This window comes from Xiphophorus couchianus, chromosome 11, assembly GCF_001444195.1.
Source record: "Xiphophorus couchianus chromosome 11, X_couchianus-1.0, whole genome shotgun sequence".
Taxonomy (NCBI): Eukaryota; Metazoa; Chordata; class Actinopteri; order Cyprinodontiformes; family Poeciliidae; genus Xiphophorus; species Xiphophorus couchianus.
The window spans coordinates 29,058,756-29,075,290 of record NC_040238.1 but is presented as its reverse complement, the minus strand read 5'-3'; the positions used below and the strand labels follow the sequence as shown (position 1 = coordinate 29,075,290).

General features: G+C 38.5%; 1 protein-coding gene across 16 annotated transcripts in view; it reads left to right on the top strand.

The window, feature by feature from the left end:
• nbeaa (neurobeachin a) overlaps positions 1–16,535 on the top strand; it is a 104,801-nt gene that overhangs the window by 83,270 nt on the left and 4,996 nt on the right. For 5 of the 16 annotated variants that reach the window (XM_028031343.1, XM_028031351.1, XM_028031350.1 and 2 more), the window contains 22 exons: positions 45–181; positions 469–623; positions 1,798–1,924; positions 3,955–4,074; positions 6,001–6,134; positions 6,709–6,770; positions 8,678–8,742; positions 9,009–9,117; positions 9,220–9,386; positions 10,096–10,220; positions 10,307–10,462; positions 10,553–10,585; positions 10,876–11,012; positions 11,120–11,237; positions 11,675–11,777; positions 11,868–11,983; positions 12,841–12,953; positions 13,140–13,280; positions 13,366–13,485; positions 14,949–15,101; positions 15,225–15,389; positions 16,054–16,143. In XM_028031343.1, coding sequence (XP_027887144.1) covers positions 45–181; positions 469–623; positions 1,798–1,924; positions 3,955–4,074; positions 6,001–6,134; positions 6,709–6,770; positions 8,678–8,742; positions 9,009–9,117; positions 9,220–9,386; positions 10,096–10,220; positions 10,307–10,462; positions 10,553–10,585; positions 10,876–11,012; positions 11,120–11,237; positions 11,675–11,777; positions 11,868–11,983; positions 12,841–12,953; positions 13,140–13,280; positions 13,366–13,485; positions 14,949–15,101; positions 15,225–15,389; positions 16,054–16,143 — 2,646 coding nt within the window. The remainder of the gene's footprint in view (positions 1–44; positions 182–468; positions 624–1,797; positions 1,925–3,954; positions 4,075–6,000; positions 6,135–6,708; positions 6,771–8,677; positions 8,743–9,008; positions 9,118–9,219; positions 9,387–10,095; positions 10,221–10,306; positions 10,463–10,552; positions 10,586–10,875; positions 11,013–11,119; positions 11,238–11,674; positions 11,778–11,867; positions 11,984–12,840; positions 12,954–13,139; positions 13,281–13,365; positions 13,486–14,948; positions 15,102–15,224; positions 15,390–16,053; positions 16,144–16,535) is intronic. The other 11 variants (XM_028031359.1, XM_028031358.1, XM_028031355.1 and 8 more) reach the window with 5 other exon arrangements.

Here is a 16,535-nt window from a genome sequence, read left to right as displayed (position 1 = left end):
ATGATTCTCTGTTCACCAGATTTGTTTTTCTCCCTGAAACGCAGGAGATCCTGAAGAGCTTGGTGGCGGCTCCCATTGATGGCACGGAGTTGGGTCAGGAGTCCGGGCCGACGCCCTACCACCCGGACCCCGCTCTGAAGACGCACCCCATGCTGCCCATGCAGTTCCACTCCTTTGACAGGTCAGCCATATTTACATGGGGAAACGCAGAGAAAGATATTGACTTGTTAGCATTGAGTTGGGTTCAGATACCTGCTCTCCCTGTTGCTAGGCTACCTACATCAGATGCCATGGTGACCTCAATGAGGACCAAAGTCACCTGTCACTTTATTTTAACACTGCAGGCACTACAGAGTCGGTGTTTCACATCAGTTCAGTTTATTTATAAGGCGCAATTTCACAACAAATCTCAGCTAGAACGTCTCAAGTGCCACTTTGCCTAATCGTTTGTGTCTCATCTTTTCACAGGAGTGTTGTTGTTCCAGTGAAAAAGCCCCCACCCGGCAGCCTGTCTGTCAACACGGTGGGCACACCCACCACCAGTGGATCAGCCACTCCTGGCAGCACACCCAACATTTTTGCTGCTGCAACAGCAACACCCAAGAGCATGATCAACACTACAGGTGAGAGAAAAAAAATGTTGGATATGTGGATGGAGACTCGGTCCATGGAAACAAAACCTGCTAGACTCCAGGGGGCTGGGAAAAAAATACATAAAAGATAGTTCACACATTATTGTTTATTGTGAAAGTATAGAACTTACATTTATTTATTTATTTGGATTGGAGGAAAAGGAAAACATCAGATCTCTACAAGACTAAAAAGCACAATAACTAAAAATTCCTGCTATCTTTCATCTACAGTTACAAAAAAGTGATCAGATTAAATAAAGATTGAGAATGTGCTTTGATGTATAAACAATTTCATATTTACTTCAGTTTCCACTTAAAACTATTAGCCCATCATAAAAACTGCCTTTCTTTCCCCATTTGTTCCTCATATTTTGTAATGTTTGTTAAAACATTAGAAAAATAGTCAGAATTGGCCCCTGAGACTACAAAGAAAAGTTGAAAAAACTATTGGACAGGAAGAATGTAATGGATGCATCTCTAACCCTGATGCAGATTTTTTTTGCGTGTATATATATGTATATATAATTTTTTTTGCTGAATGACTTTTCCTCAGCCTGTCGGGTCTGAATTGATTGTGTTGTCTCAAAACTCCTTGTACTTTTACTTCCACACTTTGCCTGCCAGAGGAAAAAAACTGAATAGAAAGAAGCTGCATCAGCAACTCCTTTTTAGAAATAGCTTCAGCGTCACAGGAACCAGATGAGTACAGTTTGAGAATAGAGATAGAAAACACAAGCTATTTAATTCAAGTAAGCAAACTCCCCTCAGGCTGTCACCAGCGCTCTTCCACGTTTGCTCTTATTTACTTTTTGTGCTCCTTGTAGAAACAGATGCAGCATCACACTCAGCAGATCCATTGTAGGGAATAGATTAGTATTCACATCCCTGCTGGCCTGTCAGAGATACACTGCTGTATTATGCATCCATAATGGAAGAGGCTAGGTGGGGGGAGAATTGCTCCCTGCACTGGATTCTTTATATTGATTGCAAAGCTATTTTCACAAACCATTACCAGAAGAGGTGCAGCAGCTTGTCTGGAGAAATAACATCCAAATAGAATTTATTTGCCTCTGACTGGTGATATAAATGTTTCATATCTGGGGTTGTCGTCTTATTTTTCACCACTCTTCCTCTTAACCTCTTTGCCCCCCCACCCACCACCCAGGTGCCGCAGACTCTGCCTCCTCATCCTCTTCCTCCTCGTCATCGTTCGTTAACGGTGCAACTAGTAAGAATCTGCCAGCAGTGCAGACAGTGGCCCCGATGCCAGAAGACACTATGGAGAACATGAGGTGTGTGTAAACGCCGTCGTATAAGCTTTCCAGCCATTTGATTTCCTTCCTCTTTTTTTCTGTTCTTTCTTTCCTTTTTGGTTTTCGTTCTCACGTTAATGCGTCTGGCTTCAAGTGTGTCGTTGTCATATTTCCACCTCACTCCCGCCCCTTCATCCTTCTCGGAGAGTTCTTACAGCTCACAGAGAGGTTAGATGATGCATTTATTGTCTGGAAGACTTGGGAGCTTCAGGAATGTGGCTACAAGCTCGCAAAAGCTTTGGTAGCAAATTCCTCAGATCTGCAGTCAGTTCATTTAAACACTGTGTCTAATTCTTAGCTGAAGCAAGAGCTATTCATACATTTTTTTTTGTGAGCAAATTCAGAGCACTTGCCTGAATTTGGTATACACACATCGACAACAGAGAAATATTGGAAAATATGAACAAATGACAGGGATTTCATTAATCTCATGTGATAAGATCGAGCTTTGGTATTAAGCATCCTCGATGTGGGGGGAAAAAAATGGCTGCAGTTGCAACAGACACCCCCACACGCCTACACACAGAGAGAGACTGAGCTCATTAGGAGGAGGGCCAGATGCATCCAGCCAGAGGAAGTGAAACATGAGCTCGCCTGGCTCCCAGGCTGCATATCGATTAAGATTAATATTCCTCTCACCATACTTATTTTAAGCTGTCATGCACACGTACCACTGACGCATCCCACTTAGTCAACGCTGTATGCTGCTCTTCAGCCTCGGCATGATGACTCTGTTTCAGTGTCTTAGCTTGCTCTGCACTGTAGATAAGGAAAACACAATTGATTGCAGTGTACAGAAAACATATTCATACCCCTTGAACTTGAATTGCTTGAAGAAATCATGTTAGTAGTAAATAATGGTAAGTTAAACACCTGTGTTCATCTCATTATAAATCCAAATGTTCTGTGAAGGTTTCAGAAATTTATCAGAGAACATTAATGAACAAATAGCATTAATGACAGAAGCACTTCACCAATCCCAAATAATTCTGGGATACTACAGAGACAGGACAACTAGAATTGTTTTCCAGAAAACTGGGCTGTGTGGAACAAGAAAACAATAATCGTTGAAGGAGCCGTAGAAGGCCCGTTTGCAGTTTCCCACAGCTCATCTGGAAACGCAACAAACATGTGGAAGAAGGAGCAAAATTGGACTTTCTGGCCTACATGAAAACCTACATGTGGCAGAAAATGAATGATCACAGCGTCCCCCCTCAGTGAAATACTGTAGCAGCAGCATCTTTATGAGGGAATCCTTTTCTTTAGCTGTGGCTGAGTACCTGCTCAGAGTTTATGAAAACCTGTTTGAGACTGCAAAACACTCGAGCCTGGTGCAGATGTTCATCTTCTATCAAGACAACACCACTCGACATACTCCCAGAGCGGGATTAGACCATATGCTAGTCGACGTTTAAACCTTATTCTGTGGCAAAAGTTGATTTTCACAAATATATCTATTTTATATTTTTGTTGGTTTGCAAAAAAAAGAGCAGAAAAAAACATCAGTCTCTGCATCTGCAGTTGTAATTGCGGAGAAAAAACAAATTCTATAAAATATTAAATCCACACTTCTTCCTTTTTATTGGTGAGAAAACATTTCCTTTCATTTAGCAATTTCCCATGACTTTGTGTTTGTCTATCACATAAAATCCAAATAAAGTGCAGTTTCTGGCAATAAAATATCAAACAGTTCAAGGGGTATAAATAGTTTTCCAAAGCTATGTATTTCTACAAACTTGAGCTCACCACTCTTAATGTCTTCCAGAGAACATGTAAATGAAACTTTCATTAACATCAACCTTTGTTTTGTCTTGGTAAAAACACTGTTGACGTCTCTAAAGTTTGAATACGTTTTTATTAACCAGGAAATGATTTTTGAAAGGAAATGATTTGTAGAAGTTTGTACTTTAATTATTAGCAGACACAGGAGTGTGTGAGGTGTGTACGTGTGATCCTTAATCAGTGTGCATGTCTGCATGTGTGTTTTTTATGTGTGGTTTGTATTCCAGTGCCTATTGTGAGGTGGCGCAGTGTGCGCTGCGCAGCGGTCAGACGCCCCCTGAGCTCAAGTCTTTTAGCTCTCTGGCAGGCTTCCAGGCAGCCCCCCGAGATGCAGGACAGTGTTTTAGGCAAGGAGACACCCGTCCTGTCCCCCCCCTCCTTCTGCCACACCCTCCACCACACCCTTTCTGCTCTGGCCAGCTATTACTAAATGTTCTCTGTATGCCATGTAACAAAAGATGGACATCTTTGCTTCAGCAAGATGATGGCATCGCTTTTGTTTTAAGGCCAACAGCTCATACTGTTCGCATTTACTGCACCACATTTAAGTCTGTCCCTTACTGCATGGTTGTCTTCACACACTCAGCCCAAAGTCTAGATCAGACCTGGGTTTCACTTTACTCCTTTGTCAGGGACCTAGGTCACAAGTGTTTCCATAGTAACAAACAGATTGCAGATTTATGTTTGAGTTTGTTTACTTTTTTGCTTTTTTTCAAACATGGTGATTCATTTTTTGTCTAATCTAAATTTTTCACCTGTTGTCACAACTTGATATCTGCAAGTTGGATTTTGTATTAGGTGGGGTTCTACATGGTAGTCATCAACAGTCAGTATCTTTAGGCACTCACTTTGAGGGAACAAAAATTCTCTTCATCTGCACATCATGTATCAATTTCTGACTAAAGCAAACCCAACCTAAAAAAGTTATTTGGCTCTTGTGACCTCTTGTTTTATTTATTTTTCTATTTTATTATTTTTTTATCTTTTGTTTTCAAGACGTTTGTTTTTCACACAGTGGCTGAATTTGGCGTGGCAGGTTTTGTTTTGTTTCACAGCAGATCCACACAACTTTTTATGAAAATAACCATTGCCATTAATGTGAGCAAAGGACTAATCCTAAACTGAAGATGTGGTAAAGGTTTACAATGCATGCTTGGCTTGAATTGACTGATATTAGAAATCCACATTGAAGCTGTCCTTGCTCTGTTTACTGATAGTTTAGGTTTTTCAGACCACTGTCTGTCACACCTTAGAAAGTGACTGCTAAATTTCATAGAACCTAATTAAATACAAATCTGAACTAGAAGAAGAACAGCAGGGGGAAATAAATTTCTGTTCTGTGGCCTCTTGCTTCTAATTGTTTGTCTGATATTAACAGTAGCCACAAAAATGTGAAAATATAACCAGCTATGATAGCTTAATATTTACAATTCTCAGCAGAACTTAACATTAACCCTTTTTGTAAACTATTATTTGTGCCTTTTTCTTTTCTTTTGTGAAATTCTTTGATTTTTGTACAATTTATTTTAAATCACACAGGGCCAACATTATGTTCATAGGCTCAGACATATGCATACAGTTATGACAACAATTTTTGACCCACTGCTGGCAAAATCTGAGAAAATATGCATTGAATAAAAAAAATGGACATCTACTGTAAATGGATATAGTTGAAATGGAGATCCCTTAAAATGGGCAACTTCTACAAATATTGTGAGATCTGTTGCTTCAACACCTGCCTTAGCTTAATTATGAAATATATTTTGCTCATTTACTTGAGAAATAGCAAACAAATTTTGCAAAGCAAATGAGGAAGTGGATCACAAGTATTTTCAGTTCTCCCATATTTAACTGAACTTTTTCTATACATGAAAAATTCTCAATGCAGAAACACCAAACATTTATAGTACAAGAAAACACGCAATCCAGTTTTCAACACTTGAGTGCGATATAGTAAAGCTGCTTCATCCATTTTTAAGTTCATTTGCTCAATGATTAGGTTTTTAACTGCAGCACTTTCCCAATAGTAACACAGCCGCCTTGCCACCAAACCCTCACCATCATCATGTTTGATTCTGACCTTTTGCGTCGTCCATGTCTGGTTTAACTCCCGGTTTTTCTCTTGTCCTCCCATTTCCCTGCTCATTTCTGTCATGCATGTATTTTACATCTGTTTGTAAATCCCACATATTTTAAGCTCTTGTCTGTCACATATGACCTTCTCACTTCTTTTGTTCCTTCATCTTTCTTTCTCGCCCTGTTCTCCTCCGCAGCATCACCACTAAGTTAGAGCGCGCTCTGGAGAAAGTGGCCCCGCTGCTAAGGGAGATCTTTGTGGACTTTGCTCCCTTCCTGTCCAGGACGCTGCTGGGTAGCCATGGGCAGGAACTGCTCATAGAAGGTACAGGTGCTGTACACGGCTCCTTTTTCTCTAACTGGCGTCCCTCTCTGTGGAGTCTCCTCATTCACTGTCCCTCACTGCTATGTTTGAGTGCGAGAAACACCAAGTGTGCCTGTGTGTGTGTTTGAGAAACACGGAGTGAATGAGCGTCTTTTATCTGCTTCACTCATTCGTCAAGCAGGTATGAAGTCACTACTTTGCACTGTATGAACTCAGCTAGACAGAGATGTATATGTTATTAGATCAGATTATATTTAGCATCAGTTGAATTGTACGTTGTCCTAAATGTGTCTTCAGTCTGCCCACCTGCTTCCTGTTTTGAAATTCACTGTCTTTGTGTTCCTTTTTCTCAATTTTCTCCCTTCTTTCTCTTCCTCCTCCACTTCCTTCCTTCCTGAATCTCTCTGCTTTTTGTCTTCCCTGTGGCATGCCTCTTGTAAATTAAGATACGGTGACTGTATAGCAACCCAAACTGCTAACTCTCCTATAACTTCACTGATATGTTTTGTGTTTTGGGAAAATGTATTTGTCAGATGAGGAGAAGAAGGACTCCTGACTGTGGTGTTTGTGTTTTCTGCAGGTCTGGTGTGCATGAAGTCGAGCACATCTGTGGTGGAGCTTGTAATGCTGCTCTGTTCTCAGGTTGGTGACCTTTCAACCTTATTCTCATTCAGGATCATCTCTAATAATAGGGTTATTACATCTTTGCATTTACTTTGCACTTACTTAGACTGAAGACTGTATTCCCAAAATCTCCATGCCATGTCAAATGGCATTCAATAATTTATGTAAAAGCAGCTCTGACCAATTATTGATGAACTTTAATGTACAGAACATGGTCAGCAAGCTTCATTGTTTTTATTGGTCTTCTGTATTAATCAAATCTTCTGAGAAACCTAATTTTCATAAAAACTAACAGACTTGGCTTATATCACTCTTTGTGCAGTGAATCTATGAGGGTCACTTTTTAATAAAAAATCACTTTTTAATGCCTTTCTAATGTACTGACACTCTAAACTTCATTTTGTTGCATTTTTCTCATTCTTAGCATTTTTGAATGTTTGATTCTTTATCTGTTATGATGATTTAAGAAGATAAAAGTATCCATAAACTGAGGTTAATGATATTTCATTGCTATGAAATATACTCATTGCAGATGTAATATGACTTTATCTGATATGCATGCTTACAAAGAAAGAAAACTGCATGTTCCTAATCCTAAAACACAAAAAGACAATCATTAAAATATCAGATCTTGACTAATGAAGGAAGATTTCTGGTTCTTTTGTCCTCATGCATTAAAACCCAGTAGTTAATTTCTTGTACTTGATGATCAAAAGACAGGATGAAACTCACCATTACAGAGCTGGGCGACCCGGTTTCTTTAAGAAGACTTGAAGTCTATCTCACATCTTCAAGTCTGTTTATTTCTATTCTTCTTCAGAAGAGCTCTTCTTCTTGAAGTCATCCTCAAGTTCTATCCTCTTGGTCTTTCTCCTGAGTTCAGCCACTCCATCTCTGCTCTCTTCTCTCCTTTTTTCCATCATCACTCACACTTCCAGGCTCTTCTTCTTTCCTGGCCGCAGTGTTTTCAGTAGCAACTGCTTTCATCTTCTACCCTCTCATCCCACCACTCCCTGTCCTTTTTGTCTTCTATGAGGCATCTCGTCAGCATGTATAGTATTACCCCTGACTCCCGCCTCGTCTGCCATTAGAGGGCCGTGGAGAGCAAACTCGAGCCCAGAAATCGATCCCCTAGATGCTGGGGGTGTAACGGGAGATGGCCTTAAGAGCCAGTGCAGCTAATGGAGCGCTGATAGTTTTGAGGCTTTCAGCAACAGTGCTATCCCATTTAAAAGTTCCCCTCCCATATGCACAAGAAATGGAAAATTGTGCAATTTATGGGTGTGATTGTAGTGATGTTTTTAGAGCTATGAAAATGTTTGTTTTCACATTACTAATGTGTCATTGATTAAACAAATAAAGCATTCTATTTGCTTCCTTTTCTTTTAGTGAAAGCTTACTAGAGTTTTGTTTGATTATATAAAACCCCAAAACAAATTTTAAAACATTGGTGTATAAAGTTATAATTTTGTGTTCCATTAAGTGTAAAAGAACATTCTCAAAAGGTAAATGCAATGTACAGTTAGAGATTTAATGTGAACATAATTTGTCCCCCTTCTTTTCTTTTTTGGAAATTTTGTCACTCTTTGGACATGATTTATTGCCTCATTTTGTCAGAGCGATTCTTTTTTTTTTATTCTACAATCCTACACGTCTGACAGTAATCAGGTCTGGGCGTTATGAGTGAAATTAGAGAGCAAAAAAAGTTAGCTATAGTGTTTTTTCCATATGTGGACCACTGGGTTTTGATTGAAATTGCAATTACATAACTGGTAAAAATTATTAAATTTCTTTCATAATCAAAACTACGTGTTAAAAATATCCAAATATTTATAAGAGACCATATACTTTTTTTAAAGCACTGTATTTTCTGCTTTAAAAAGATCTTTGCAGATATTAATGTTATTGTTCTTTTCCACTTACAGGAGTGGCAGAACTCCATTCAGAAGAATGCTGGACTGGCCTTCATCGAGCTCATCAATGAGGGAAGGTAATCCAATGAGCTTTAAGGTCACCCATCCATTTACCCTAATGTGTATCACCTCCTCTGGTAGAGATGTGTGAGAAGTCCCAAACTAAACAAATCTTTTTTCCATAATTTAAACCTTAAAAAGTACAGCCTAGAAATTAATGCACCAGTTATTTCCACAGTTATTAGCTCGGCTGACAATTTCAATCAAAGAAACTGAAAGATTTTCGGTTAATTTTTTTTGTTCACCAATATTTGTGCAACTCACATCTAAACTCTTTTGCCAGACTCTTGTGCCATGCCATGAAGGATCACATTGTGCGTGTTGCCAATGAAGCAGAGTTCATCCTGAACAGACAGCGGGCCGAGGATGTCCACAAACACGCTGAGTTTGAGGTAAACAGGGACTCTCCATCTTCTGTTATAAAGCACTGTACACTATCCATGCCTTAAGTTGCACCCAGTGGTCCTCGCTTAACTCTTATTCCGTCTGCTCAGTCTAACTGTGCTCAGTATGCTGCGGACCGCAGAGAGGAGGAGAAAATGTGTGACCACCTCATCAGTGCTGCCAAGCACAGAGATCATGTGACTGCCAACCAGCTGAAACAGAAGATCCTCAACATCCTGACCAATAAGCATGGAGCCTGGGGGACAATGTCACAGAGGTGATTGGAAAATGTCAAAGTCTAACAAGAGCCCAGTACAGTATTGAATACAAAACAGTGAACAAACCAGTTATTCAGAAGATAGAAAACAGTTTACTACAGTAGAGTGGTTATTATTGTCCAGCTGACATCCCTCTGTAGAAAGCAGTTTTCTTTCTAGAATCTTCTTCCACTTTTTCTGCTTTGCCCCATTTATTTTTCAGCACCTAAATGATACTGAAAACTGAGTCTTCTTCACTGTGGAACATCCACACTGAAGAGTGTTGTTAGCATTTACACTGGTTCATTCACTGATTAAAAGCTGAGTTACCAGAGCCTATCTAAGTTTAAACCTCAACTTCCCTCTTTTGTGTACAAACTCTTTCACATTTTCATTAAAGCCCTTTAATTTTGTATATTCCAAACTGCATTTTACTTCTGTTTGCTCAGATAAACCAAACACAACAAAATTTAAAGTTGCATCCACAGTTCTTTGGTTTTGACTGTTTGTCTTTTAAATGCATTAAGGCTATATTTTTTCCTTATCTCTAGATTAATGATTACCTTTGTGGGATTTTATCACTTAAAAGTTAGCTTACTGTCTTTGTAAAGTTGGAAAGGCTTCCTGAGACAAAGCTTCATCTCAAACTTTAATCTTTTAAATGTCCTAGAATTCACACTTTGATTGTTATCCACTAGAAAAAATGTTCAAAGCAGCATTTCCCTACAGCCAATTACATGACTTCTGGCGTTTGGATTACTGGGAGGACGATCTCAGGAGGAGGAGAAGATTTGTGAGAAATGCCTTTGGATCCACGCATGCCGACATTTCACTAAAAACTCTGGATGAGTACAGTCAGTATTTTGCTCTATTGTTAAAAACAAAAAAGAACTGTCTCCGTGTCAACTTTGTGCAGCTTCTCACTGACTGTGTAACACAGGCACAGAGGAGGATGAGGAGGAGGGGGGTGTTAAGTCGAAGAAGAACTTCCGCAGTCAGTCGGTGGTCACCCAGAATCCAGAGGCGGAGCTGATGCTGGAGGGAGACGATGACGCCGTCAGTCTGCTGCAGGAGAAAGAGATCGATAACCTCGCTGGTAAGGTGGAGACGCACAAAGGCACCAAAAAACCCACGGCACTCATGCCTTCATGCTGAGCAGTAAACTGTATATGACTTTTGTTTTTAGTTCGTTTCCGTCCTCGACTTTTTACCTCCAAAGGCAAGTTGGACCTTCAAGTTGTTGTGTTTTGTTCAGCTGCACTAACCACCCAGCTGATTCACCTGACCTATTACGATTTAATCAGAAGTTACTAAATCTGATTCTGATACAGATCAACTCTTGATGCTTTTAATACCAGATGGTGCAAACAAAGTGGAAAATGCAGATCAAAAATCAATCCTAGCCTGTTTGAAATGCTTCTGATGTTTCCATGTCTTTGATGCTCCTATAGACCTCTGGCCTGTCAGGGCTATGAATAGATAATTTAATATTGCCCCATGCTCCTGCAGGCCCTGTGGTTCTAAGTACTCCTGCTCAGCTGGTAGCCCCTGTGGTTGTGGCTCGAGGCACTCTCTCCATCACCACTACAGAGATCTACTTTGAAGTTGATGAAGAGGATCCTACTTTCAAGAAGATGGATGCAAAAGTAAGAGAAAGCTATTTTTTTTTTCCCTCATCAAGGTGCAGATAGACAATAGAAAAAGGAAAGATGAGATGTTTCTTGTGTGCTATAATGACATCTATCCTCAACAGGTGTTGGCTTACTCAGAGGGTTTGCACGGGAAATGGATGTTCAGTGAGATCCGAGCCGTCTTCTCCAGACGCTTCCTGCTGCAGAACACAGGCCTGGAGGTCTTTATGGCCAACAGAAGTGAGTTTGCAATGATTTTACCACAGAGTAAGCTCATTTTTAACATACGTTTTATGAAATCATTAATAGTCTTAGTGCACCACATCAATCATATCTGTTTCTAAATATAAACAGTTCAAATCCCTTTGATCCTTTTGAATATAACCCAACGTATTCATTTAATTTCCCAGACCTGAGTGTAGGAGACACTAAAGACATTTCTGAAAATAAAGTTACGATTCATTTTTGGTTTGACTTTTAGCTGTTTTATAATAAAATCTTGACTTGAATTAAATATCTAAGTAGTAACAATATGTTTATAGCTTGAGGTAATTTCTTTTGGATTTATCTGTATACCACCCATTAGTTTATGATTAGTTTTTCAAAAAGTACATCATTTGATCATTTGGACTAAATATTTCTGACATGTCGGTCATGTTTTCTCTTCTTCTTCCCAGCATCTGTGATGTTTAACTTTCCTGACCAGGCCACAGTCAAAAGGGTCGTCTACAGCCTCCCTCGGGTCGGGGTGGGAACGAGTTATGGACTTCCACAAGCCAGGTATGAAACGCATGTTGACTGACATATCATTTTAGGATAAGAAAAGGACTGAAAATAAAAATCCCGTGTTTGCTTGCATCTACATCTCAGGCGTATCTCCTTGGCCACCCCACGTCAGCTCTTCAAGTCGTCGAACATGACGCAGCGCTGGCAGAGGAGAGAGATCTCCAACTTTGAGTACCTCATGTTTCTAAACACTATTGCAGGTAAGTTCATTTTGCAATCCGGTGTTCTCACCAACATGTGTGATGCATTTTCTCTCCATTCTTAGTCAAATCATTTGAATCTATTGAACCAATTATATAGCAGGAGTTTATCATGGTTTATCAGAATTTTTTTATTCAGTTACTTATTTATTTATTTATTGCTTTTTCTGTTAGTACTGTGCCGCTTTTATTGTGCCACTGCCATTATGTTCTGACTTACTTTATCCATGTTTATCTTAATGGCTGATCTGTAATTACTTATGGCTAAAACTCTTTTTTTTAAATATATTTATGTTGTATAATAAAATGTTTCAGTTTCAGCTTTTATTGTGATTTCTATTCCAGTCTTGCACCCACTTTTGGCTAACTAGGATGTTCTTCTTATTAAAATGTTGGCATAAAACAAAATAAAGGAGACAGTCAAGTAGAATATTCCTACCAATCCTGCCTGTCAGAAGTTTATAAATCATTCAACATAGACATAAGTAGCCTAAGATTTTGGACTCTTACGGGTTTATTTTAATGGGATGCACATGTTTTAATTTATCATGAGTTTTTTCTAATCCACAGAGAGTGAAAATTATGCTAATGAGCTCAAATACATTAATCATAAATTAAAATAGATGCCTCTAATATTAATTATTTAAATTACTTGAAGTTATTTGTTGTTTAATCATTCTACTCTAAACATAAGAGCCCTTTATGTTCTTAATTAAATGCAAAAACTGGATTTGATGATTTGATGTCTGTATACTGGTCCTGTATTTCTAATAAACTAAACAAAAATGTATTCACTGTATGACTTTCTTTTAGGTGAAGTAGAGTTTCATATTGGTTTTTGACATTTGTCCCTGCAGGGAGGACCTATAATGATTTGAACCAGTATCCTGTCTTCCCCTGGGTCCTGACCAACTATGATTCAGAGGAGCTTGATCTCACTCTGCCCGGCAACTTCAGAGACCTTTCCAAGGTCAGGCTCGTGTGTTAGTACAGTTTTTAGAAAAAATTTAAATAAATTAAGCAAAGTTTATTTGAAAAACACTTTTCAGCAACTCGGAGTGCTTTACATGATGAAAACATCAAAAGGGCTGTTTATATTAGTAATGCTACCATGCATTCTCCTTAGAGGTTTTCAGCAACAATATGTGTTTTCCAGCCAATCGGTGCCCTGAATCCCAAGCGAGCGGCGTTTTATGCAGAGCGCTATGAGACATGGGATGATGACAGCACACCCCCTCACCACTACACAACCTTATACTCCACAGCTCACTCCACACTGATGTGGATGGTCAGAATAGTAAGTGTTTGCATTACACACGTTAAACATTTTGGATGTTAAAGACTTCTTCTGCAATAACGCATGTATTTTTCTGTGGCCTTAGGAGCCCTTCACCACATTTTTCCTGAATGCCAACGACGGTAAATTTGACCATCCAGAGAGAGCCTTCTCTGGCATCGGTCATGCGTGGAGGAACTGCCAGAGGGACACGGCGGATGTTAAGGTAACTTTTGTTGGACTGAGGGAAGAGGTCACTGAGGGCAGCAGTTGATATGAAAACACTGAGTCTACATAAAATGACTCTGCACTGAGACATGATAAAACAGTGAGCTAAACAAAATTGTTGTAGAGCCATTTATTTGAAAGTATTTCAGAAATTAAAACATTTTTCTTGAGAGTACTGAAGAGAAATGTGAATACTATTGGAAAAAAACAGTATTTGTTGTTCATGTTGAATAAGGCTAAAGGTTTATTCTGAATATTTTTTATTCATGCAGGAATTTATTTATAGCTGAAATATAGTGCACACTTTTTGGAGAAAAAAATAACATTTATAAATTTATTATATAATTTCTAATTGAGAACTTAGTGTAGTGATTATTATATTAAAAAATTATAATTTCTTAAATTCTTAATTAATTATTAACTATGCAGTAATTTTTTCAATGGCAAAATAATTTTAAAGTATTTATTTCTCATTTTATTTTTCATTCATTTACTCACTCAGTATCTTTGTTCCTTAACCCTTTCATGCATGAATTATGATCCTTTGTGTCAGAATTTTTTTTCCGTTTTTAAAAAAAAAAATTTCTTAAGGCATAAAAAAGGTAGGAAAATTTTTTTGTCAAAATAATTTTTCAATTTTTTTTTTTTTTATGTGATCAATTGTAATTTTGTCCAAATACAAAGTTGTTATTTGAAAAATACATCAGTAGTATTGTTCCTTAGGGGTTTTCTGATGTCACAATATTTTTTTTACTTGCAAGAGTCGTCTACAGTAGAAGGAGGGACCGGGTCGGTTCTCATGCTTTTTTGTCTGTCGGCCACATTGTATTTAACAAAAATAATTTCTTGCATTTGCAGCTGATGGCCAGTAGTTGATGGTATATTTTATGATGCATTAGTGTCCACTTCAGTGGTCTGTGTGCATTTATAACATAAAAATCCACAGGAAGCAAAAGAAAATGGCTTTTAGATAGCTGTCCACTGTAGTGACCACTATGCATGAAAGGGTTAAAGATATGGTGTCTCAGTTTGTAGGTGGGCCTCAAATAAAATGTGATTGGCTTAAAGGCGAGCCAATCAGATGCTGGGGTCTTTGACAAGCTAAGAGACTGTTTGATTTATTGCTCAGTGGATAGTTGCCCAGGAACTAAAAAATCATAAAACATTTACATAATGATATGCTGTTTTAACATGAAAGTTCAAATTAAAAGGAATCAATTTTCTCACTTTATTTAATTACATAGTATTTCCATTTTCAGATATTTAATGTATGACAAATATTCATAATTATTTAATGATTCGTCTAATTATCTGATGCCAACACGAGCACTCTGCACTGATTCATTCGTAATAACAGTAGTTGTGTCGGCTTTTCTCGACAGCTGTTAACAGGTTTTAATCCAACAGTTTCAAGATTGATTGAATGATGAATACTAAAATGATGCATGTCGTGTCATCTAGGAGCTGATCCCAGAGTTTTACTACTTGCCTGAGATGTTTGTGAACAGTAACGAGTACGAACTGGGCGTGCGTGATGACGGCGTTCCTGTGTGCGATGTGGAGCTTCCTGTCTGGGCTAAGAAACCTGAAGACTTTGTCCGCATAAACAGAATGGTAGGGGACACACTTCTTTCCGAAATACACAAACCTCTTTTGACCCGACCTGTGGACAAAGAATAATTATGTTCTTGTTCGCCTCCTCTCACTCTCTGCTTTTATACCCCTGTCTCCACTCAGGCGTTGGAGAGTGAGTTTGTCTCGTGTCAGCTTCACCAGTGGATCGATCTCATTTTCGGCTACAAGCAGCGGGGGCCAGAAGCAGTCCGAGCTCTCAACGTTTTCGACTTCCTGTCCTATGAGGGAGCTGTAAACTTGGACAATCTGGATGCTGCACAGCGAGAGGTTGATAGATTCACACATTATCAAGAATGAACTAAAATCTTGTTTTTTAGCTTCACAATTGTATGATACAGTAGATTACCGTGCTATATTCATTAAACTGTACATGTACTCCCAGGTCAATTTTAAATAAAAAAATGCATTCGATGTATAAATCTCCTCAAAAATCTTTAAATATACTTTGAACTTAATTGTATTTTGTTGATGTAAATGATGGACCAACACATTTAGTGGATAATTGTAAAGCGAAAGAAAAAAGATGCATATGTATATATATATATATATTTGTTTTAGAAATAGAAGTCTTAAAAGCATCATGCACAACCCCTTTAACTCTAATACCCACAAGTAAAATCTGGATTAAACAACTTCCTTCAGAAATGATCTAAATGATTCCACCTGAGTGTTTAATCTTAATATAAATTCAACTTTTCTGTCTTCTGCTTTGGTCAAATACACTGAAATTTGTATTTGTAAAATCACAAAATGATCAATTTCAGGCACTGATTTGCCTATTTCCTTGGATAACACCCCTCCCTAAAAAACTTTATTAGGTTTATTAATTAACTACTTGTTTGAATTAATGTGCAGATATACACAGTAATCATTTCTTTTAAAAAATGTGAAACTTTCTATTTAAAATTGTCTCTGCCTCTGCTGCCTTCAGGTGATTGAGACTCAGATTCAGATCTCTGGACAGGTTCCCTCCCAGCTGCTGATTGAGCCGCACCCGCCTCGCTCCTCTGCCATGCACCTGGTGAGACGACAGCAGACATGTTTTTTAATGACTTTAAAGTGATTGCAGACCAAAAAAAAACTATCCAGCTTTATTGATCAGAACAATGTTTCTTTTGTCATGTTTTATGTTTTTTCTTAAAAATAAGTTTTGGATTAGTCCAATTCCACCAAAACTCTTATGCATTTGCTGAATTGCTTACTTTGTCAAGTGAGGTTTTATTACATACAACAATATATAATAATGTTTATTATTTTAGTTTTAGACTTTTGACCTCAGCAGTGTGAGGCCTCGGTGTCTCCACATGTCAAACCCAAACCCGTCAGTCCCAAACCCGACCAGCCAGTGCCTCCACCTCCTCTCCTAGCTCTCAAGCCTCCTCAGTGTGTGAACCTGTTCTGACCCTTTGCTCC